General features: G+C 42.3%; 1 protein-coding gene across 1 annotated transcript in view; it reads right to left on the reverse strand.

Moving 5' to 3' along the window:
* Nucleotides 1–25672, reverse strand: part of PHACTR1 (phosphatase and actin regulator 1) — a 320783-nt gene that overhangs the window by 35368 nt on the left and 259743 nt on the right. The window contains exons 7-9 of the mRNA XM_068396426.1: nt 20783–21113; nt 13280–13488; nt 11584–11740 (exon numbers count right to left, since the gene is read on the reverse strand). Of these exons, the coding sequence (XP_068252527.1) occupies nt 11584–11740; nt 13280–13488; nt 20783–21113 (697 nt within the window). The remainder of the gene's footprint in view (nt 1–11583; nt 11741–13279; nt 13489–20782; nt 21114–25672) is intronic.

Below are 25672 nucleotides of genomic sequence, written 5' to 3' on the forward strand. Positions count from 1 at the left end.
CGCTGCTCCATCACCTTCCCAGTGATCAAGGTGAGGCTGACCGGCCTACAATTCCCTCACTCCTCCTTCTTGAATATGAATGACATTTGCCTTCCTCCAGTCTTTGGATACTTCTCCCAGTTTCCATGATCAATCAAAGAAACATTAAAGAAAATAAAGTTGGCACTAAATCTTTAGTACTGCTGGGTCAAATTCATCCTTTCAGATATACTTTTACGCTGAATAGTGAGGCAGCATTGTTCTCTCTTGAAGAATTTAACACGTGCCCTAATTGTCAAAACATGACATGTCTAGTGACAAGTGCACAGAACTGAGAGAAAGGCAAGGCACAGTGACGGGCAGGTGGGAGAATTAAATCTGAGGCAGTCAAGTGCGGAATGATCAAGGAGGACACTGAGACAAGTGAGCTGTGATGCTTAGTATTTCCCCACTGATGCCTTGCATTTCCCCATCACTGTCTTTATATCTGCTCCAAAATCCTTCAGACTGAGGCCAAGTGCTGTACAGTATCTTGAACTGGGGTGGGGTGGAGGGGGACTACTAGCACTACTGAAATACAAGGAGAAACAAGACAGAATAAAGACTCTGAAGAGACGAATTAGTCAAGACAAAGGGAAATAAAAGTGCCTCCCAAAAATGTGTCACACGTGATGGGTTTCAGAGGCAAAAATCCTATCTTTTCACTGCTGCAGAGCCTTTTTTCATCTGTCATGTTACATTAGAAAACATGATGGAGCCCTTAACTCACTGGAATTAAACAGTGCAGTGCAAAATGTTGGCAGCTCTTCTAACTGCAGTAGAGTATTAGATTTTCTTTGCTAGTCTGAGGAAGAAGATGAAATGGATGGTGGAGTATCACACAGCTCTATGATCCCTGCAATTGCCCAGGTCTCTCTATTGCAGCATATATGTCTGCTCAAATAAGGGAAGGGTTAATGGTTCTGGCTCAGCCTGAGGGTGAAGGACACCAGGCATTTGCACTCAGTTGTTAACTGGGAAAAGTGGAAGGAGTCTCTGGGGATGTTCTGGCCCTGGGACATCAGCCACTCCTTCCCCTGAAAGGAGGAGAGGGAGGTTTTGGGATCACCTGGAGAATGTCCTGATGGGGAGCTTCAAGAAGGCACCAAACTCCCGTCAGGGAAGTTGCTCCCCACTTCGACACTGATGTGCAGCTGCAGTGTGCCCGTAAACCTGACTCCAAACAAACCAATTCCTGTCAGAGGGGCTGTCTGCCCTCTTTCTTTTACAGCTGAAAGCTGGGATATTGGGGCAGGGAAGTCCTTGCACTGGGGCAGAGAGTGCTCTAGGAAAGAAAGGGACCACAGTTTGGGTGCTCCAACTTCCCAGCGCAGCCAAACATGCCAAAGGAGATGCTTGTTCACGCTGCTCACAGGCTTAGCTGAAGGTGAGCCACCTGATGGGGCTGTGAAAAGACCTTCATGGCAGATGGCCAAGGACCTTTCCCTGTAGCTTCTGTGAGGGCCTCCTGAGGATAGCATTTACTTGCAGTTCACATCTCCCTGCACGCTCCCCCACAGGGCCTGGGTGCAACCAAGCTGCCATCTGCCATCCCACCAGGTGACTGAGGTCCCCCAAATGCTGCCATCCACCATCCCACCAGGTAACTGAAGTCCCTGTGCATGTGCAGGAGAAGGGGCCCTGGTCCAGGCAGCGTTCCTGTTTTCCTATTCCCCACTGAAGGAGCACGCTGGCGCCTTTGCAGCCTCCGCTGTTTGAGATCAGGGTCTCCTGCTTGCAAGGCTAGCTTTTAAATCAAAGCCCGTTGATTGCAGGGCGGCAGGAAGACCATTTCTGTCTTGATTACTGCAACAAAGGAAATCGTGAAGACTTTTCCAGCATGCTGAAAAACTCAGATATTTTGCAGCATAAACAGTCCAGCCTGACGTTACAGATGCTTGCTCATTTAGCAAATACAATATATTGAACGCTTCTTTTATTAATTACTCATTAACCATTAGTGTTGCTGCCTGCTGAATTCGGGGGTGTCAGTAAAGAAGCAGGTCACTAAATTTACCCTGGTGCTAATGTGCTTTCCCTGCAGTTTGCTGGTTTGAGAATTATTTATCATCAGAAAGGCAAGCAATGAATATTACAGCTGCATACTTAGAGACATGTTGATGTGGTCTACTGCACATGAGAACACTTCCTCTTCACTAATGTAATTAACATAAATGGTAGTTGTACATGGTCAGGTCTGAGGCTAAGGACTTAGTTTAATCACCACATATGGTCTGTGCAGTGCCTTATGAATCCCAGTGCACTGAAATAGGAGCATAATTCTCATCCGCGCTTGCCTCTAAAAGACGAGTTGTAACTTTTCTGCACGTATGCAAAAAAAGTCCCTGTTCATGTCTAAGTGATCCTTGTGTTATCACTATGTCTTAGGGAAAACATGCAAAATTCCAACCTTACATAATTGTATCAGGTGTAATGGTAAGTATCTTAACTTTCTTGGTACGTTTGTCCAAAAGACATTTAGTCCTATATGAAACATATAAACCATTAGATCCTGTTTACTACAGGGCCAGCTCTTCAGAAAGTCACCTGTATTTACTCACATACAATAACCTGTGTATGAAAATCCTGCATTTCGGGACATAGATAGATGACCACGCACACAAGCTAGACTTACTTCTCTAGCAGTCCTGCTTGTGCTCACAGTAATAGTCACAGTGCACATATATCAGCACATATATATTTAAAAGCTGATTTGAGTCAGGATAAAAAATTGGTTTTATGTGTTTGACTCCTTAACAAGGATTACCTATGTTAATATCCTGCACGTGTTGCCAAATAGGCCATAATACACTGGAGGGGAAAAAAAAGCAAATTGTAACTTCTGAGAGGTTAAATATTTTGCTCAAAAAGTACTTTCTCCATTTTACAATCATCAGCCTATGAAGTGAAATTTATTCCTGCCAGTCTGCTTCTTTTATGTACTTGTACTGCCACCTGATTTGTTTCCTTTACGGAAATTACAAGGTCATCCAAACTGCGCAACTGTTGTGCTTGTGATTAACTCCCCACAATCAGCAGACACAAAATATGAAGATTTATGGTTAGATTTCCACTTTTTTCAAAGTGGAAATTTATGAGCTAGTTCTTAATGGAGCTGCTAAATTTGTCAGCACTAACCAGCAAAAGAAAAAAACCAAACCACCCACCTTTGTCTTCTTCTTTTAAAGCCAGAATATAATATTTTGAATCAGCTACTTCCTTGCTTGCATTTGTTTCACCTGTTTTTATTAATATTTGTCATTCTTTTACTCAAGAGAGAGCACTGCATGGACTCCATGCAGCCTTTTGTTTACTGGAGAAATAAAAGCCTATTTCTGTTACTGACATGTGTTATTTCATACCTGCCACAAGCTTGCATTATATCACCATGAATTATTTCGCCCAGCAGAGAAAGGTGGCTTCCTCGGAGGTAAAAGCTGACAGTGGTTTGACAACTAAAAGCAACACGGCAATCAATTTGGAGCAGAAAATGAAGGATACCACACCCCACTGAAACTGCAAAGGAAACTAAGGTAGACTAAATATATTTGTCTCGGCTGTGTTGACAGCCTGAATTAGACCTCAAATGCAGACTGTGGTCAGGGGGCTGAAGAGGATGGGAAGCATGAAGGGGAAATCGTAACCCCATAATGTATTTATTCTGCCTCGGCTTCTGCAGAGAAAGGATGGGAGAAACAGATGTTGCAACGACAGCGCGGAGTGACTTGCACTGCTTCCATCAGAGCCGGCAACGGGAGCAGCGACAGACCCCAGGAATAACAAATACCTTCCCGGGCTGGTGACATCGCTGATTGAAATGAACTTTTGACACAGAGAAGATGCCTTCCATTTCATCAGTGGCCCCATGGGTGCCTCTGGAGAGACCTTGCCCTCAAATGCCGCTTCCTGCTCCCTGCTGTCCACCATTAAGAGCATTCCGCTCCTCAGCGCAACATTCCTCCTCCTTTATAGTAACATAAATAAATTGTCTCGGCACATTTAGAGCCCCACCTTCTAACAGGGAGAGACACATCTGCCCAAGGACAGACTACATCCGCTCTGCGAGGCTTTACTTTCCTACATAGCAAAACATCTGCTGGCGCCTGTTGAGCGAAACTGGTGGAGGCAGGGATTCATCCGTGCCGAGGTGGAGCTGCGGCAGAGGAGAGGTCACTCTGCCAGGCCCCATCCAGATCATAGGTCAAGGTCACTGTGTTCATCCCACAAACGAAGGAGCATGTAGAGGTGATGTGTTCTGCAGTGACATTACCCACTGTCACCTCCCCCTTCCCTGGACTGCTCCACTGACCTTCTGCCATAGCAAATCCGAACCATAAATTACTCAGATGAAGCAAATTCCTGCTGTTAGTTGTAAACTCATATCAAAACAATAGCAATAGCATCATTTGTGATGTTAGACTTGCCTTCTTCTGTGATGAATGATGATGTTAGCTATGAAAATTACTAATATAAAGAGATAAGTCCAAACCGTGCTCAGAAATGAGGATCCTTGTCCTACTGAAACACAGAGTTAAATGTCTAAAGAGATCCCGATAGCTGTGTGGTTTTTTGAAAGCACAGAAACTTTGCTGTCAATGAGAGTTTGTAGACTACTGGAATTCTCCAAATTTCATAGGTACATATGTACACTTGGAGACCCCAACATACCTTAGATGTATATACATATATGTGCACATGTGTTTCTTTCAGTGGCTTGGCTGAGGTTGGGACGCCCGTGGAAGATGCAGCCTTCCCAGAGCGTTTTAACTACAAAGCCACCTTTCCTTTCAGTGCAACAGAGCTCGCCAGGACGTCAATCACAGAAAAGAGGGCTAACAAGGCCTTGAGAGCCCATCTCCCATCTGTACCCCTGCACAGGACTCAGATCAGTTCTGCTCAGAGTATTTATTCCTGGCAGTTGAGTCCAGATGTGTAATGATAACTCGTTTTCAGCTTGTTGCCCATAAATAATCACCTGCTTTTGCTGCCTTCCTCCTGATGCTAAGGGCAATTTAGACAGCTCCCTTGGGGTTTCCCACAGATGTACAGCTTCCTCACGAAGCTAAACTAAAAGGAAAAAAAATGCCATTTTCCCTAGGTACCATCGCAGCTAAAACCCAGGCTCAGCCCTTCGTGGCTTTTTTCGGTCGCCCCCATTCATGCATCTAGCGCTGTCGCATCACCCTCTCTAATCCAGGATTTAGATGAGCTTGTTCACCACAATCCCATTTTCCGTGTGATTTATCCCCAGCACCCGACGTGCGAAGAGGCGCGCTCCACACACACACGTGCGCGCCCACGCTGCCATTGGGGATGAGCTCTTGCTTTAGGCACTTGCTTTTCTCTCATTAGTGGAAGCTAACAATAAGTGTGAGAATTGCAGACGTCAGAGGTAATTAGGAAGAAATTATTTCATGTTACTCAACAAAATGAGGTCTGTGAATAAAGCCTAATCCTGCTGTCTGCCCATTCTTTTTATCCCTAAATGACTCACAGACGGGGAGGGCACAAAACGCTCTCCGCAGTGCCGGATGGGGAACAGCCATGAGGAGATTCAGCCGTGCTTGATGGGGGCCATCTTGCTGCCATCCTCTGGCTGAATCAACCCTCCTCTCAACGGGACTGCAACGCTCTTTAAATAATTAACCGTTTCAAGAAGCTGAATCTCCTCACTAATTTTTTAGTAAATCAAAATGATCACTGTGGCCTACTCAGGCCCCTCAGGCCTCTGAAGGAACTGTTGTGCATTTTAACGACTGTGCAAGCCTTGCAGACTGACCCTTCCTCAGCACTGCTAATATCTCTGTCACCTTCATGGTGATGCCAAAGACACAACCCTTTTCCCAAACTGTCCACTTTTTCTACTCTTCTTTCTGGTTCACGTCTCTCCTTCTGTTTACAAACATACTCTATTGCTCTGTCTCCTGAGTACTCTCCCTCATGCAGAGGGACACACGGACAACTAGCACCTGATGTGAACAAGTCTAAAGACCTCACAGCTGCCGCATGACATTTTAAAAATCAATGGTAATTTTTTATACTTGTGGGAATTCACCAAGTTCATTTCATCACAGAATTTCTGTTTCTAGGCAGTATTTTTCAGTACAGATGAGGAAGACGTAGTATTGATCAGGGTATGTGTAGAGTAGATGGCCTTTCTGATTGAGGTAGTAGGTGACCATTATCTGTCAAACCTGCCACTCCATAACAAAGATTTATGACTTTTCATGCTATATTTCTCAGTCACAGACATCTCAGTACTATTTGCAAAGCATCAATGGGACTATAAACACATCTAGCAGGTGTGCATGTCCATATCTCACACGTACATATTTACAGCCATATGCACAGAGCCAGTGTCTCTGTGATCTATTTTCATACCTCCTATCCTTTGCCTCATGATACTTGCAATATATTATTTATATTGCTTCAGATCAAGATTTTCCACTTGCTGGTGTAAGGACAGCACCCCATAAGGCGTTGTAGTGAATAAATCTAGGACTATACAGAAAAACAAAGCAGAACTCTGCTGTATATCTGACAGAGGAGCTTGCCATTGATTCACTGCTTTAAAGCCAGCAGAACATATACAGTGACACAGTCACAGGATTCAGCTGAGCAATGGCATGTCCATCACTCAAAGTCACAAGAGAGGCAAAAGGTAGTGTGTGGACACTGCAAGAAGTTACTTTCTTCTTTATTTGTTTCTAATATAATAATTTTCTATTTAATTATCTAGTTACTGTGCAGAGGGCTGCTCCCCCACCTCATCTGTCTTCGCTTTCACACTGAGCGTGGTCTTGGGTTAAATGTGACTATTACAACTGACAGCTTTTGGCAGCAGCACAGCACAAAAGCTTATTGGGCTGCAAAATCTTATTGGGTTGCGTGTGGCACCTGCCAGTGATGGGCAGCAGCCCCCTGACATGCACTGCTCACCTGTGGTCAGCCCATACGTATCTTCCCTGCCCCATGACCTGCAGCCAGCCTGCCCTCTGCCCCAAGGTGGGTAGGAGTGTGCTGATGAGACAGACATGATCCTGACCACTAATAATACCGTGAATATCAAGAAGTTCCCTTAGCATTCATTATTAGCAACATGATGGTGATGATAACAATACTGGATGACCAGATTTTTTGTACGATTAGATCATCCTATTCCAGCAGGTAGGAAAAGCCAGGATGGAAGCAATTCAGGAAAACCAGATAAGTACGCTGTCATGCATTCTTGAGAAGAAGTGGACCAAACTCTCAGCTTTAATACTCCTGTATCTAATTGCTAATGAGCACCTTCACTAGAGTTGGGAGGTTAAGAGACTCAAAAAAAGATGTGAGTGCTTCAGAAAGCCTCTCTTGTAGGATGCGTGGCACATCAGTCATAGTCTAAAGCCACATGTTCTCTCAAGGTATGGGAGAGACTTTGTGAAAGACATGCAAAGAAACCAGGTCTACCCAGTTCAAGGGAGTGATAAGTCCTCAGCAAAGTCTGGTGTAGTGTATAGCTATACAGAAATATATAGGTAAATTTTCTCTAAAGGGCTCTTGTGCTTACTAAATAATATGTTGATTGAGGAAGTCCGTGTGTTCTCTTACAACCACCATTATGATTCCTTGGTGAAAGAGAAGTGCAAGGACTGTCACTGAAGCACCCAACTCAGTACCAGGGGACAGTCCCAGTGTCTCTGGGAGACATGAGGCTCTGCTGTGCATCACCCATCAGTGCTGGCCCTCCTCCTCACCAGGGGCTCCTGACAGGTCATGCCTTTATCATTGTCCCTGGGAGAACATCCAAGCTCAGATCCAGAGCCTGTCTGAGTCCTTGCTTTACACTCATAGCCCAGATATGCCCCACTCCTCTCACCTTGATAGCCACTGAAAGTTAAATCTAGGTCCTCCTGCCCCCTGCTCTAACCTGAATAACCAAAGGAGCAGTTCTTCCCAGCAGGTTCAACACAGCCAGAGAGACAGGCAGAAGGCAGAAGTCTGTCTTTTCCGTCTGCCTGTTAACTTTCAGAGTCCTGTTTTTCCTCCTGTTTTCTCCTTTCTGTCTTATGGTCACTTACGCACTTCTTGAGCAGCTGTGAAGCTGTGCAGGCACCAGAGGGATAAAATGGATGAGGAATTTGGGAGAAGCTGAGCAGGCAGGAAAAAAGAAAACCATACCCACTTAAACATTTACCTAGTGCAGGTGGTCTGCATTTCACAGTAGAAGTTAATGGAGCTGTAAGGGTTTTTAGTAGCCAAGGACATGGCCTCCAGCCTGCATTTCCTGTCCTCAAGTCACATGTGGTTATGAGCTGAAGTTCTGCATCTTAATTCACTCCTTGCTCCTTGCTTCATAGTAGGTATCACATTTTAGAGTAGTCCATTCTAGTTTGGTTAGAGGAGGAAGTCTTCTAATTAGCTGCTGTAATTGCTGTGTAAAGACTGCCCAGAAATAGTCTATGGTGCAGTAGCCTGTTCATGCGGCTGGAATTCACGTGATGTGGGATCTCCTGCCTTTGCTAGGACATATTTTGCCATCTTGGGCAAAAAGCTCCATTTTCACTTGGATCTACATGGGCTGAGCCATGATACAGGATACACACCAGTGAAGCACTACATTCATGTAAAATGTAAAATGATAGGCACAAAGGTCTTAATTTGTCTCATGGCTGAGCTAATACTCAGGTGTGTAGTGGGCCAGATCCTGCTTGTAAGATATGGTGTCTGCAGCCTCACCCCTACAATTGGTCTAATGGAAGTCAGTGCACCATTCTCCCAGCACGGGAAACAGGCGACATGGTGAAGTCTGCTCTGGAGTCTCTCTACCAGTTGGTGGATGCAATAATAAAGTCATAACAATTTTCTGGGACTAATTTGAGGTTCAGAGGTTCCAAGCTACATTTAAACAGGACAGGAACAAACAGTTCTGAGCCAAACTGACTACTGGTGCAACTCTAATAAGGCTGCAGGTACAACACCTGGGATGATTTTGGTCCCACACAATACATCAATGGTCAATCTCTCAATATGCCTGGCAATAAGCGTATTTAAAAATGATGTTCTCTTTATAGTACTAAATTCTGATCTGCCAAATGTGACAGCCAACGAGCTCTTCCAAACTAAATACTGTGAGGATTATGCATAAATACTGAAGTATCCTAATCATCCTCTTGGTGAAAATTAATGGATCCACTACAGACAACAAGTATCTGCTTAAGTTTTTATTCTGCATTTTTTGCTTCTGTAAGTAGCATATGTGATTTCATTGGCTGGCTATTTTGAACCGTAGGGGACCATTGGTGGAACAGTACAAATCCCTCTGAAACCCAAAATCGCCAGCTGCAATTATAGTCTGCATCTAGCATCCTCTCTAAGGACTGTAAATGCTTCACTACTTTAATTTTGCTTGGCATTTGCATCGCTGTGTGACAATTACTGAGCAATGGCAAAGGACGGATTCAGTAATGAAGTCTGGACGATAAAGGAATACCGTCCAAATTGAAATATTCTCTCTATTTCAATCTAATATTCATCAGTTTGTGCACACGGATACATCACATTTACATACAAAGCACCGGTAAGACAGGTACCTTCCTTTTTGCTGCTGAAACATCTGTGGCTTTTTGCGTATTAGTGATGAGAAAAGTTGTTTTCTCCTCCTGTTTCTTGATTGTTTTTAACTACTCAAAAGGATGAGACACTAAGTTGTAAATACCAGTAATTAAAAGGTCAGACTGGCAACTATATTATGCCAGGTAAGGCTTGTGAAATTCTACCAATTTCAGTGATGTTACACTGGTATAAAACAGGAATGAAACAACAGTGGCTCAGCTATTTTTTGAGCTCTTATATACACAGTTTTAATTATTTGAACTATTTGTGATTGCCCCTAAGTCCTAGCTATATTGGAAGACAAGATCAAGCATTATACCTCAGACTGAATGAGCAGAGATGCAACTGGGGGAACGAACAACAACATTGTGAGAATATGGGGCTTACACAGGAAGGGTTCTGGGTATTGCCAAAATTAGCTTCCCTTGTTAAAAAGAGATATGCTGAAGAAACATTCTTTAATGGGGAAAACAGCAGGTTTTGGAGAAGAGAGATATAAAGTATTTATAATCAAAATCACCTGGGGCACAGTGAGCTGTGTAGAGTCAATGTTTGCAAATGACACCATTTACCTTCACCAGACAGAGCTGTAAAACTTCTGAGAGACCTAAGTAATTTAGGCAAACAGGCAACACAGTGGAAATGCTGTTCAATGTCATTGCAAAGTCAAGCACTGCACAGTAAGATATGCTAAGAGACAAAAATTTCAACTCTTCACACACTTCAAAAGGGTTCAAAATTAACCATAAAAGCACTGGAACCTTGCAATCACATGCTGCTCTTTGGGACCCTGAGCTCCATGCGCAGCTACAGTCTAACAAGGTATTAGGCTGAATAAAGACTAGACTGAAAAATCCCAGTACCAGCAACAGCACAGCACCATTTTGCATACTTTGGGCATCACTGCTGAGGCTCTTCAACAAGAATACTGAAGAATTGGACAGGTCTTGGAGTAGACTAAGCATGATCCAGCACAAAGACTTTCAAAGACAGACTGGAAAGATGTGGTTAGTTTATTTCAAAGAGGTGATAAACGAGGCCATGAAAAAAATGTAGACAAAATGCTGAAAGAGGTATTTACCACGTGCTCCTATTCTTCCTGTCTCTAGAACATGGTAGTGGTGTTCCTCCCTTATCTCATCCACTAAAAAAAAAAAAAGAAAAAAAAAAGGAAAAAAAGAAAACCCACAAGTCAATTCCTAACAACTGGATTGTCTTCTCCTTGTGGTTTTGTCAGAGTCACACTGGAGGGCAACTAACAGCATTCACCAGCTCTGCACACCACCAAGTTGACACCATAACATTACAGAAATCACGGCTGGAGGACAGGAGGTTCTTAGACATTTCTACCTGACCTCAGTTTACTAATTCTTGACAGAAATCTTCCACATTTAATGGCCACCCCTCTATACCCCATGCACTACAGAAAACCAGAACAGCTGGTGAGTAACACTGTTATGAAGAAGAAAGAGTCTAGACAGGGTAAATCTGTCCAACCTGACCCAACAAAAGCAGGTACTGAAGGATGCAAGCCTTTTGGATCAGGAAAAGACTCAGCTACTAACAGGAGATGCAGTCAGAAGAGAAAGTTATACCTCTGCCCTTTGACAAACTAACAGCCTACCAAATGGCACCTGCCGCTACATTCTAAAATGTTATCAAAGCTGAACTTTTCCCAGTGGTGCACCAAAACCAACCAAATCCACACAGTTCATGCTGATACTTAAGACAACCAAAGATCCCATAGAATATGCCAGGAAAATGAAATGGAGAGTTGTATGGGAAGTTATCTTGGAGCAGAAATAATGTCTAGATCCCTTTTTTTCCCCCAGTGGCTTTTCCTCTTGAACACTGTGAACAAACAGATCCCAAATGTTTACAGACTAAACAGAGAGAGACAAATGTTTACAAACTGCATCCCACCACATATTTCCAAAAGCAAAAGCTAGAAAAATGTTCATCTCTTACCTTGTTAACTTTGTCCCAATCTGCTGCCTAAGTTCGAGCCTCTCTTCATCAGTCTGCATGGGGAGGATGTTCTTTTCTTCCAGCTCTCGCTTGGAAGGCCTGTTGCTTAGTTTGATTGCTAAAGAGTCCTTCCTGCAGACTTTCATTGCCAGGGAGCCTGTGGGAGAGAGGAGAGGTTCTGCCAAAGGAGGTGTCTTCGTTTCATTACAGCATGCAGTAGGCAAAGAAGTACTAGCCAAGGGAGGATATAGGCTCTCATTTACACTGGTATGGACTGTGGGAAAACAGGTGTCCATTAACTCCACATGCTCGATTAACCTCAAGTCATATCATAATAAGGAAAAGCTGAATTTGGTAGGTATACAGGAAAAAGAAACTAAAATATTGCTCCACAGAGGGGAGTGGAGAAGAAGGGCTTGTTCAGAATTGCAAATAGCATCTGTAGCTTTCTTTAGCATAGTGTTTCTGACCACGTAATGGAATGAATAATTCAGCCTCAGAATCTGGGCAGGCAGCAGAGCTACAGCATGTGGAAAGAGAGAGAGGTGTATCACCCTCTTGCAATGTAATATCAAGACATCCAAGCTAGCACCAGAAGGAATCAAAAGTCAACCAGAAGCAGCACAGATCTCTACGTACATTAATTGACACTGCTTCTTGGGTAGTGACAGTGGCAAAGACACTGTGAAAACCAATGGCCTTTCACAGCTCAAACTTGCTTTCCTAGACTTGCATCCAAAGCAGTTTGAGCAGGGAAGACAGACACAAGCAGACAGAAAGACACAAACCTATGACAGGTTTTGGGCTTTGGCAGTAGAGTGTGAGATAGTGCAGTTCTGCTCTGTTTCTTAGTTTAAAAGCAAAGACTGATTAGTTTCACTTGCAGGGCAAGGGAGGATTCTGAGGAAATGAAATATGCCCATTTTCGAAACTTCTTAGTGTGTGTTTTAAAAAGGGTGTTGTTCATTTGTACTGCTCCCAGTTTTCCAAAGAAAAGAAATCCAAGGGCCTGAAATGTCAGCTCGATCTGCAGGATGACAAGCAGTTGTCATACACAAAGTATGGTATTTTGTCTTTATGGGATAGTCCTATGATGCCACACCAAGGCATGAGATGGGTTTCTCAGACAGGTCAGGAAGGGGTCACAGGTCCCTCTCCAGACTGTAACTGCGATATGGCTATCAATTAACCTCTTCTCTTCTTATCTGAGCCCAATTGTCTGATCATGACCCCTTTCAAAGTATGCGCAGACTCATGATTCTTACATGATTTAATACTTACTATATATAAAAGCTCTGATTCTCTATCACTGGCACTTATTTCATCCTCCTGAAGTAACTCTATTGAGCTGATCTTGACATAAGCCAAAGATGGGGTTTCTCTACACCACAGACATTTGGGAAAGTGAATGCAAAAGTCAATTTGGAAGTGAACTAATGTAAGTCAAAAACAGTCATTTGAATTCTGTCTGATAGCTACACAGACAGGGATTCATGTGGATTAGGGAAATCACTATAAATTCATACTACTTGTTGTTTTGGATTAATTTACCAAGTGTCCCCATGTAGTCAAGCCCTGAAAGATGCAAAAGCCACGTTCAAGAAAGAAAATTCAGAAGCCCTGTGCTTCCCTTGTGTACTGAGAGTTCAGAGGAAAAATTAAATTAATGAGAAAGAAAAAATGGAATGACTCTTACTTGTAAATAATGAGTTATCCTCATCTTCATCTTCCTCTTCCTCCTCTTCCTGTCTTGGGTAGAGGCAGGAAGAATCTTCATAGTCAGTTTCATGAGGCACATTTTCTTTATTGTCATCACATTCGATCACAACAGTTGGCACTTGTCTCATGTCTGGAAGGCCCCCAGGTCCTGTTTTTGTAATGCTGTCACCTGTGTGTAAACCAGAGCTGCTGGGAAAGAAAAAGAAAGAAATAAACTAAAGGAAACAGCTCAATGGAAGACTGAGTCGCTTCTCTCACTGTATTTAGGAAAGTAGTGGTCTTTCATCCCTTTTTGAGAAAAAACAAGGACCGAAAGATCTTCATGACCAGCATGACATCTAATGGGTTTAAACTGAGTATACATTAGATTTAAGGTACAACACTTGATAGGGAGTGGTAGGACAGTGCACAGGCAGAAATACTGGCAGCCAGGACTGAGAACAAAAGATCTGCAGCAAATAGCATCTCAAGGCTTAGTGGGAATTGCACCAGCTGCTCAGAGTGATAAGCGTGTCTTCAGTCTGGTGTCTGTGTGACCTCTCCACTGGCGTGCAGGCAGTAAGGAGAAAATGTCTTACCTGAATGCAAAAGGTGGAATAAGAGAGTGGGAGGAAGAAAAGGTATAGATTGTAGAGGAGGAATGTAGAAAGGCAGAGGGAAAGCGTGACTTGCACTCTTTTGGGCAAGAAGATGTTGATTGACATGAGGGGAAGGCAAGGGCACAACCCTCTGAAGCGGAGGGGACTGAGCATTTGAAGCTGGCCTTGGAGAAAAGAGAGTTTGTGAGCTGGTGAGAATAACAACGGGAGGGAGCTACAGCCTGGGAGGTTTGTTTGCACAGCTATAGGTTGTGGGGGCTGCAGTGACGATATATCCCTTCTCCTGACTCGGCTGCTCACTCCAGCCATGTACTGGAGATCAATCTGAAGGGGAGCTAACATCATATTTCTTTTGTCACATAAAGTGTGATTGATCATTTCCTGCAGCTTACTAGGTTCAGACCTGTCGTCAGTACTGCTACCATCTAGCTCTGTTTATGTGTTGATTTCAAAGCCCTTTACCAAGGAACATGTCAATACAAGTAGGGAAACAGGAACATGAGGAGGTGAAGATCGAAGTCAAACAAAAGGTGAAAGGAAAAGTCAGGAACAGAACCAAGTTTCCCAAGCCATTTATATCTAATAGCTCATGTTGCTTTTCCAATATGAAATGAGAATGAGAGACTGGCAGGCAAGAATGATGGCTGCTCAGGTTTATTTGTGAGTCAGCCGAAACTGCGCTCTCTCTTAAGTCCCAGCAGTGGCAACAGCTGTATAAAAGGTGAGGAACATTTTCCTGTTGGACACCCTCTCTATGTCGAACTCCCATTTTACTTTCCACAAGGACATAGGTGGGAAATCAGATGTGCTGGCCAAGTTGCACTTGAGGCACACAAATTTGGGTCAGACCTTACCGAGTGCTGAGTAGCCTCAATTCCCTTGAATATTTAAGCCAGAGGCATTCTGCATCTTGAAAAAATGTTGCCTTCTTCTCTTGAAATGATTTTCTACTGAGTCAACTTGAAACATTTCTCTTTCTTCAAAGAAATCATTTTGTTAATTGCAACATTTACTACTGCAGACTAACCAACAATGAGATGCACAGCTTTACTGGATGCTTTGAAGAGAGGCGCTCCATTTCCTTAGTGATAATCCATGTTTTGTACCACAAAGTATGAAAGATTCACGAAGAACCGGCTTGTGAATTTTTGTATTAGACTTCAATGAGTTTGATGTAAAAATTGTTTTTATCCTGGAAGTAGTTTTAGAATTCATCACCTGAATTCTCCTAATAACACATAAATGCACTACAGCCTTTAAAAGCTTTCAATTAACTTTTAACTTATTGATATGCTTTAATAATTTTAATTTTATTAACTTCATTTTTAAAAATCTGTTTTCTCTGTAACCTAATTTTTGCATAACTCTTTTTAAAAGGAAAGGTAGGAAATTAAAAAACCTGGAATTAATTTTCCAAGAGAAACTAAAATGCTGTGAAATTCTGTTAACATTGCTAAAAAAAAGAAATAAAAAAATTCCAATGGTGAACACAACCACTGGATCATTCAGTTAATTTTAAAACAATATATACACAAGTACATCCAAGTACAAGTTCATTAAGTGCCTTCTGGAAGCAAAAATGAAAGGAGAAAAAGTAGTTCAGCGCCCAGGACCATCCGGTGCTTCCCTGTTCTGTGAAGGATGTATGTAGGTTACAGATGCATCTTTACGGGTGTGCCCATGGGGTAGCAGATATCAAAGTGGTTCACCAATTTAGGTTACTAAGGAGGTATCATCATATGGCAACAAGATTTACAAATTACCACGCCAGATCTTTATTTGAACTAGTGATCTAGAAATAGGCAGCTTCTCATCTCATTGTGATTTTTCTGAATCATCCACTTTCTTGATAATACTACTCTCTATTTTAAGCCCCTCATTTTTCTTGGTGTTTTCTATTCTTCCTGATTAAAATCAGCATTTTCCACAGCTTTTTGACGAAGTCAGCTGTCTAAGCAAAGCACTTCTGAAATACATGCAGTATTGCAGGATACTTAAGAAAGACGAATCAAGGTCACTGGATATTTCCATTGTGTATAAATTCCTCTGGGTCATTAGCAAAAAACCCAACATGGTCAGGTGGTCTACACCACAAATTTTTTTAGCATTATTTACCAAAAAGAACACTGTTATTTCAAACAGTCCATTTATAATCAGCTTCATGTTTTGCAACAAAATTAGAGAACAAAGCTACAGCTAAGCAAGTACTTGTTTTAAGAAAATAAACGTATCTTAACACATAGATTTGATTAATTCAGAGCTCACCAGTACAAGCACTTGCAATTACTGCTGCATCATCCTTATGTGATCAAAACAGCAAAAAAATTACACCACTATAGCTTGCAACGTTTCTAGTGAGGAAAGATTATAATGAAAAAACAGAATTTAAGTATATGAGTGACTCATGGTACAGACAAAATCTAGAAAGAAAAAAGTGAAATCTGTCCTGCAAAATCTAGCGGGAAAAAACTGCATGCTTCTCCTCTGTCATCCCAGGCTCTTTGATTTTGAAATAAAGAGTTACATCTTTATCAGCGTGTTTTCAGATCCACAGTACACTCTTCTGTACTTATCAGTTAAAACAAAAATCTGAAAAAAACTTCAAACCATTGTATACACATTTCTATAATATAGGCATATGTGTGAGAGAGACGGAGAGAAGGCAGAGCTATAAATATTAAGCGTTTCTATCCTTAGGCAATGTTAAAGTTTAGACAAAAAGCAATTCTCTTGACAAGTTTTATGGAAGATAAATGTTTTCTGACTCAAATATGTTTTATAAGATTTAGAAGACACTGGCAAGAATGTCTAATGCATTTCATTTCATAAATCTACAGTCTGAAGCTGAACTGGGTGTCCCAGAGGAACTGGTCTCACACACTGTCTTTTTGGACACGGTGATTTTTCACTGCTCTGTCACAGATGCAGTTCTAGCTCAGGGTGAGATATTGCCACTTAATAGCTCTTTAGTACCTACATTGAACAAACCGAGGCCTTGATTCAGCTGCGAGTGTACAAGAGTCCACAGAGTAATTGAAATTAATTGTCATCTTACCAGACAGACCGAGAACTATATGGGCAAGGCAGAAAATAAGGTTATTTCAGATGAAGAAGCTGCCTCTCAAAGCTAAAATTAAAGATACCTTCCCATGGCACAAGAGGGTTTCTAAAGCTGCTTTTGCTGATGCTCGTGACACACAGCTTTTGGGCACAGTCTTTCCTCTCAAATTCAGTTCAGTCAGGAGGATGATGCCTTCCACAAATTTTGGTGGATGGGGTTATCAGATTTTCACCAACTCTTAAAATGCATTCTGAAATGGTAAAAATGATGCCAGAATCCAGAGTTTTATGCTTGACACACCCCCTTTGGGCTGAAGGGGAAAGTCATTTGCAGTAGGGCACAAACTGGCAACAGAGGTTGCAGAAAAAAGGTTACGTGGAAATTACACTCTCCTCTGTTTCAACTTAATCCATCATAAAGCTGGTAATTTATCAGGGAACATAGAGGCGAACTGGCAGCACAAATGACATGTCATAATAATCATACTATGACAAGGGACAGATTGTCCTTCTGAGAATAGGTTATGAATAGATGTTACAAGTACCAGAAAATGTTTGCAATCAAAAGTGTTACATGTGCAAATGAACTTAATGTTCTATAGTGTCTGTAATAAAACTGAATGAAAAAATCCAGGAATTAACTGCTATTTTAAGTCATAAGAACAACTTGGACTTGAGTAGATATTACATGCTTTTAATGTACCTTAAGACATTAACTTATTAATATGCACTAGATCTAAGTGAGGCAGTAACATGTAACCACTCCTGCAGAGGGGAAAATAGAGGTAGAGAAGCTCGGTAGCTTTCTCAAGGTCAAAGACAGCAAAATAACTTCTGGCTTCCAGGCCGATACAGAGGGACAGCTTATTTTTCTCTGGCAAGCTTCTGGCTCATTGGCAAAGCACTGATTTGAAGTATCAGTCTTTGGATGATGTTAGACTACCTGAATTCCAGAGATCTCATCTGTGAAAGCAAAAAATCCAGATTTCCAGGTGAAGGGGATGTTTTAGTCTTTCGTTCTTTGTTCCTGTTCACCCTCACAGTCCTGGTGGAGGGAAGAGTCGTAGGTCTAAGAAAAGTTTACTGGGAAATTGTGCAATTGATATGAATAGGTTATGGATTCAGTGAATATCAATGGAGTTTAACAGACTTGAGTAGCTTCCACTGCACCAGGACTAAAGAAACTAGACACAGGGAAGAAAAAAAAATTTCCAGAAGGAAAAAAAAAGAAAAAATGTAGAGCAGAAAACTGATCTGCACTTGTCTACATGATCCTCACTTATTAAAAACAAAATGCTACTCTAAATAATCCTCCAAATTACCAGACTTGGCAGCATTATTGCTGCAGCATCATAGCAGTTATTCTATAATGTTGTAGGATTCTTTTGAGATAAAGACTGAGATCAGCAAAATTAAATGCTGCCAGTGAACTTAGCATTCTCCAGAAGGTGTCTCGGAGACACGTCAGGCTCTCTCATCTCCTCAAGATTATTGACCCAACAGCAGTGACCCAGTAGCATGTTATCCTGGAAGGAACAGTAAAGCTCAGGATCTCACTGCATATCCTATGCATGCAACAGAGGTAAGCACACTACCAAACTTTAAATAGAGGAAAGCAGATCTAGGATCTGTGCAGTTTTAAAAAACCCTCAAGACTTCTGGGCTGAAGTGTCCAATGGCAAATACTATTGCATGATTTCTGCTAGGTTTAATCCAGATTTTATACAATTAAGGAAAAAGAACTACTGTCAAAAATATTAGAAAAACAGCAGCATTTCGTGCAAATAATCCTCTCCCAAGTTAAATACATATATTTTAAAATCTGCACAAATCTTCAAGAAAAGTTAGCAAATTTACTAAGATCACAATATGGCTTGAAAAAGCAATTTAAGAATTTAACAGCAAGTGGCAGCTCCACAGACCATTTTACCTCTATATACTATGAAAATCACAATTGCTGTTGCAGAGGAAACAGTCATCACCTATTTTCTCTCTTGTGAATGCAAATGTTATTGATTTGTTTTGATGAGGAGAATAACTGAAGTACTCAATACTTTATTTCATGATTGAAATTACAGCTGATCAATGCAAAAAAGCTATGAAAAATCAACCATCTGCAATATCATGAACTAGGACTCATTTTCATTTTAAGTGTGAAGTATCAGTGCCACAACCTTTTCTTACTTTCTTCTGCAAAAGGAGGCAACTGCCTCATATTGGGAAATGAATCCTTACTTATTCAGTTTTTAATAAGCAGCAGAGTTTCAGCTTCAAATTAATAGTTAAAACCAAACAGCATCACCTTCTTTAAATCATTTAAACATATTTGTAGACATAAACGTGATGGATGCCCAGAAATTGGAGCATTCATTGCTGTGGGGCGACAGATGCCACAATGAAGTCATACTCGGAGAGATGTCACTGGGCTCAGGATAACAAAGTGCCTTCTGCACGCAGTGTGAGCCAGACAGTAAGACATCTGACCTATGCTGGGGACGGCAGGGCCAGTGCAGCCCCAAAGGAGCCTTTGGGAGACACCAGCTACCCTCTTTGGGGTGATGCAGATGCATCTGACCAGCCCTGCCGGCAATGTGAGAGGTAACCGGGTAGTCACTGGGCACAGGGGGGGAATGTGGATGCTCTTTCCAATTCTACTGCTATAGCCCTTTTACTGACAGGAATAGGAATTTCCCTCACAGTCCTAGCAGTTTTTGCCCAGCAGAGAATTCCCTCAAGCTGCAGAAATACCAGCCCCCCTGATACAATCACAGAGGTCTCGCTATCCTGGTACTAAACTACGTGGGCAGTGTGGGACAGCCTCTGGTATCCCTGACTGTTTTTCATGCAGTAAGGAGAATCTGCCATCCCTTATAATGAAAGTAACATTTCACAAAGAGGTATTGGGGCAAATCATTAGGCATTTTGTCTGTGAGACCAAGTATTTTAGCTTTGTGTTTCACAAAAGGATGATCTGATGCTCCTAGAACAAGCTGGCTACAAAGCTGCCCTTGGTACTAAATAGAACATGTTTTTTGGACTGCCTTCTCTGTTCTGGGACTTGCTCAATTTTCCTCTACAAGATGAAATAAAATTTCCAAAGCTTGCTGATCTTGCAGTCTATGAGGACAGCTTGCATTTATACAACGTGCTTCACTTACTCGGACTGTTTGAAGCAATGTTCAGAGATATCCACAAGTGACAGTAATAAAAACCAGCCCCAAGGTAGGTAAGGCTCTTCTGATCAAATGTACAACCTTCCTCCAGATGCAAATGGCTAAGAAGGTAGCTGCTGTGGAATGGGTTAAATATTTATTTTAAGATCAAACTTATAATTTAATTTAAATTAATTGAAATAATTGAAATAGTATATTAAAACCCCTCTGAGTGACGTGTAGGAAGACCTCATAGGTTTTTCCGAGCTAATTGGTAATACTAATCAGATGCCCTGGTTGAGTGGCACATTTGGTTTTTATTGCTCTTTTCTGAATCTTCCACTTCGTCTCTTTTTTGGCAATCCTCCACGTAACCAGAGCTTTGCAGTTATGCACTTTGCAGTATATATTGCAAGCCAAGCATATCCCATTAGCAACTTCTCCCATCGGCTGTATTATCTAGCTGCTTGAGCAGGACAACGGGGTTCAGGAAATTTGGCGTTTTTCTCCTTTCTGCCACAAACTTGCCAAACAAGCCTGGAAAGGCTCTTTCCCCGTCTCTGTGGCTGGATTCAAGTACTATTAACATACTCAAGTGGTGATACTGATACTGAGGTCAGCAGGAAAACAGTGCACATCAACAGGTAATTTTAAAAGTTGATCCATTACCTTTCTAGCCTCTGCATGGTCATGGCTAGCGTTTTGTTGAGTTCCTCTATCATCCGGCACCCCGAAGGGTGAATGGGCAATGTGCTGGACCCAGAAGGCAGGTGCTGGCTGTGGCTGCCGTACTGGAGCTGGTGCTGGTGAGCTGCTAACTGGGATGGCAGGACAGTGTGATGGTGCTGAGTCAAAGGCTGCTGGGAGCTCTTCTGTGTGGAATAGGATGAGAGAGAGAGGTCTGGCCCCCCTAAAGGCATGCAAATCATGACTTTCTTTGGAGGTAGTGGAGGTGACAGTTTAACTGGCATACAAGGCAGTTTCACAGGAGCACCAGGATCTAAAATAGAAGAAAGAGAGGCCTTGATGTTAATTTTCATGGCAGTAAGATGAAGATCAGAGTATCTGCCTGGGCAAGCAGGTACTGAGGTTGCTGGTTGACATGGGAGTATGCACCACTTCCCTGCTGCGACAGACAACTCTGCATAGCATGCGCTCAGCCCTGTCTTCAGGAAAAAGCACCGTTGTTTTGCAGCACTTCCGAGTCTCACAAAAAACATCCCAGGGCTGTGCATGCCCCTTAATAAACACGTTAAGCAATGCTTAACAGGGCTTGTGGCACACTTTGATGCTTTAAAGCCCTAATCCTTCAAAACAGCTCTGTGAGGTAAACACCATGTCTCCCGCTCAACAGGCACGCAAACAGGGGGAGAGCAATTTGGTGTCTGAAGTTGCAGGATGACTCACCACCATCACTGTTGGAGCAAAAGCTCAGGGATTCCTGATCCTTCTCAGCCACTGCAGGGCAATTACTACAAGTCACATTTCTTATGGCTTTGTAACGTGCAAAACATCTGGTGTTAACAATTACATTATAGGGCAAGAGAGAAAAGAAATAGGGTTTGAATACTAAACAGGAGTGGTCTGGAAAAACAAAAGGCACAGGAGGAGAAAATGATAAAGGGCAGAAGATTGTTGGGATTAATGAATTCTTTTACAGAAGACTTGACAGGTACTTTTCTCTAGACTCATGCACTGAATTTTAACCTTTTTAACTCCAGGCATGTTCACTGAATCAGATAGTTGACGTGCCAGGCAAAGACTCCCTTGGCTTCCATGGGTAATCAACGAGAGGTCCATAAGCAAACCTCTCTGCCAGGACTCAACTGCAGGATGGAGATTTTTGGAGTTGCACTGTGGAATGTTTTCAGAAGAGAGAAAAACTAATGTGAGGGCTTGTAGTTCCCAAGATGGGTGTGGGAAACAGTCACAACACAACCTAATAGCAAAAATGAGAGCAAATATATATACTGTGAGCTGCAACTGTGAGTTTGTGTTTAGGACGAAGGCCAGGCCCTTTTCAGCCTGGAATACCACAGACATTTGGCTTTGCAATGCAGCTCTGCAGGCAAGGCTTGCACATTCTTTGGCCTCCTGTTGCTTCAGTTCACTCTTCTTGCTGTAACATGGCAAAGGAACTGAAGGGCCAGAATCTTCTTTTGACCTGAGAAAGCTTGGGAGTGTTGCTCTCCACGTTTCAAAGGTCCTGAGTGATATCAGATTTCTAAAGACCTTTTTCAGATGGTTCTTTTCAGCATTAACTATCCTTCCCCTTGTCCCCTTTATTCTTTCCTCCCTCCTGGTCTATTCTGGGTATTGCCTATACTAGCATCCATATCTACTAGCCATGGTGCACGAGGCTGACACTAGGACTTCCAAGCACTAAATGCTTCTTGAAAATGATTAAGAACAGTAATGTGGAAAAAGATCATGCATGGAGCTAAGCTCAGATATGACATTAGACTTTTTTTAGATGCTTCATTGAATTCACAGTATCCACTTGATACTAGTGTTTTTACTATGCTAGGAACAACACACTGACAGTAAGTCTTCCCTTTCTTCAAATGGCTTATAGGCTAAAGACATAGGAGAGATAAAAGGTGTGCCAAGATGAAACAGAGGCATGGAGAGAAAGTGGTCTTTCCACATTGCAGAGTGGGAGAGTTACAGAGAGTAGAACCCAAGTCTTTTGGCTTTCAATGCAATATCATATCCATTTGACATGTTGTCTCTTGAAGGCAAGAATTCTTCTGATGGCTCCACCAAGGCTGAACTCTAACTCATGGGATTGCCAAACCATGGAGCACTGCCCTCTCCTCTAAAGCAGGTTGCCTTCTGTACAGTAGGAAAGAAAGACATTCAGGATTTTCTATTCTAGCACAGGAAGTTCTCCAAGTTACCGTGGTTTTCTTACATACACATTATCTGTGTATATTTCCTCTTTGTATCCTGCATAAAAGAACACATGATCTTCAATAAAAGGCAAATAACAGAAAGAGTAAAGAGTAAATTCTATAGAGCCCTGAGAAAAAGGCTCCTATGGGATTTGTAACAACAAAATGTTTTCATAAATTTGTACTCCAGGCAATTCACTTCTAGAGCTGGTCCTGAATTACGAAGACTACACTGAGTTCTGCACTTCCATTTTGAAAAGTGCAGGTTTGACTGTTAGTTTTAGATCCTTTTCTGCTGTATCTCAATTAACGTCTTCAACTGACAGTGCCTGTGACTGAACACCCCACCACTCTGTGTGTGGTGCAGGGGAGTCATCCTTAATGGTGAATTCAAAGAGATCCCAACTGCAGGCATCTCTTGCTTTTGACAAAAGAATAAGTGGGAGTATCAACTGGGTTTGCTGCCTTCTGTGATCTTGAAGATTAGAGCAATATTGTACATTGGGAGTAAGTATAACATGCCAAATGGTTCAGGTATAAAGCAAACAGGAATCCTTCCATCTTCTTCTAAAATATAGTGAAGATTTCTTTTCCTTTCTCATGCAAGCATTCATCTAGTAGAGTTGTGACAGAGGCACTGCAGCTTTGGAGTTGCACAGGAGAATAAGTCTAGATTAATTATCCTGAGTAACCACATACTCCATTATGAATCAAATGTGCATACTCTGGTTTCCACTCTTCACAACAAAGGTATGAACCTTTAGTTTCCACTTAAATGTAAAGAAATCCTTCACATCAACATGTTTTCAGTGGTACCAGTGCTGGGTGATTCCACTGGACACCTGCCAAAAATGTTGTCCATTATTTTTAACATAAAGCTTTATTCAGACCAACTGTGTTTCCTCCAGGTTCTTGAGACTGTCTGAATATGGCCCCAATACCTAAATAGAGCCTCGAAAATGAACCAGAGGCACGAAATCGACTTGTTTGCCCTTCACCTTCGGGACAATTCTACTTGTCTGTTAAAAAAACATGTCTAAAAGGAGAATGACCGCAATGGGAGGAACGTTCGATCCATTCACTCGCAAATGCGTCAGTATATCTTCACTGACATCAGCAACGGACACCTTGTACTGCAAGTTTTACTGAGTGGTCAGATAGATAGTGAGTGTGCTGAACAAATGGGGCCTTGCTCAAATCCATGGGCTTCAGGCACACTGTTGGAAACTGCACTACCATCATCTGGAGTAAATGAGAGAACAACTTGTCCCTGCGTGTAAGAGTGAGATGACTGCATTTTACAGTTCTTTCCTCTGTTTGTTTTAATTTCACAATGTATGTGATGTATGAACCAGGGGTGGAAACAGTTATTGTCTCCAGCATGGAATATCCATCAGACATGGACATCTGTAGATGAATAAGAAGCTGGACAGTAGAAATATGAACAAGGAATCTGTGGTAAGTGTCTTCTCAGTGGAACATTACCAGTCTTAAATCATTGCACAAAGCACTCGTGACAGAAGAGAAGCAAACTGTGTGAAGCCAGGTGTGCAAGTCTGATTAATCTCTTTTGGCTGATGTTCTTCATGCTCAAGAGAATAATGAGCAATTTTGCAAGATGTTGGCTCCCAGCAGGGTTGTGACCACTCAGCACTGTGCATGGTTAAGTAATAACTGCGCCAGAATTGATGAAAGAGATGTTAGACAGCCTTCCCACTGCTTATGACAATAAATTACTTAAAAGATAGTTGTGGATGCCAGAATATTTGCTGCATGTCAGACCTATGACAAACAGGTCAGTCCTTACCCCTTCCATATAGATAATCTTGCTAACACCTACAGTTGCTGCATTTCCTTTTGGGTTTTCAGAAGATAGGGAAATATACTTTTATTCACTGCACAGAAGGTTTGCACATGTATGGTTCTTCTGATGTGTTTGTGGTACACTGGAGCTGTACACCAAGTACACCAAGTCTGATGCTCCCTAGCCACTGAACATGGCTGGAGTGTTGATCAGCACATGTTGCAGATACAACTGCTGCAGGCAGGGTGCTAGGAAGTTCTGGATGTATGGCAGCAAATGTTGTTCCAGCAGGGCTGGTAGAAAAGCTCATTAAAATCCTCAAATTCTGCTCCAGCACAACTACTGCATGGAGAATGAGGGCACGCCTGGGAATCTTGGGCTTGTGGCAGAGCTGGCTGTGTTTGCTATCCTGCCAGTGGCAGAAAAGCTCTTTCTTGACTCCTTGTGATGCCAAACAGGAGCCAGCATTGTACCCTGACAGCAAGGAAGGCCAACAGCCTCCTGGGTTTTATGAGTAGAAGCACAGCCAGGAGATCAAGGGATTATTCCCCTTCTATTCATCACTCCTTAGACTGTTTCTAGATTACTGTGCCAAGCTTAGGACCCACCAGGATAGACATCAAAAACCCAGAATAAGTTGAGCAGAGGCTACTGCAATGGTCAAGGGCTGGAGCACCTGACCTGTAAGGAGAAGGTGAGGGATCGGGGCTTGTTCAGCTTGCAGAAAAGATAGCTTGCAGCAGGGGTACTTAACAGCAACTCTCCGGTAGCTATGAGAAGGTTAGCAGTAGGGTGGAGCCAGGCTCTTCACAGTGGTGCACGGTGGGAGGAGGAGAGACAGTGGGCAAAAACTGACAACTG

Source organism: Nyctibius grandis, chromosome 3, assembly GCF_013368605.1.
Source record: "Nyctibius grandis isolate bNycGra1 chromosome 3, bNycGra1.pri, whole genome shotgun sequence".
Taxonomy (NCBI): domain Eukaryota; kingdom Metazoa; phylum Chordata; class Aves; order Nyctibiiformes; family Nyctibiidae; genus Nyctibius; species Nyctibius grandis.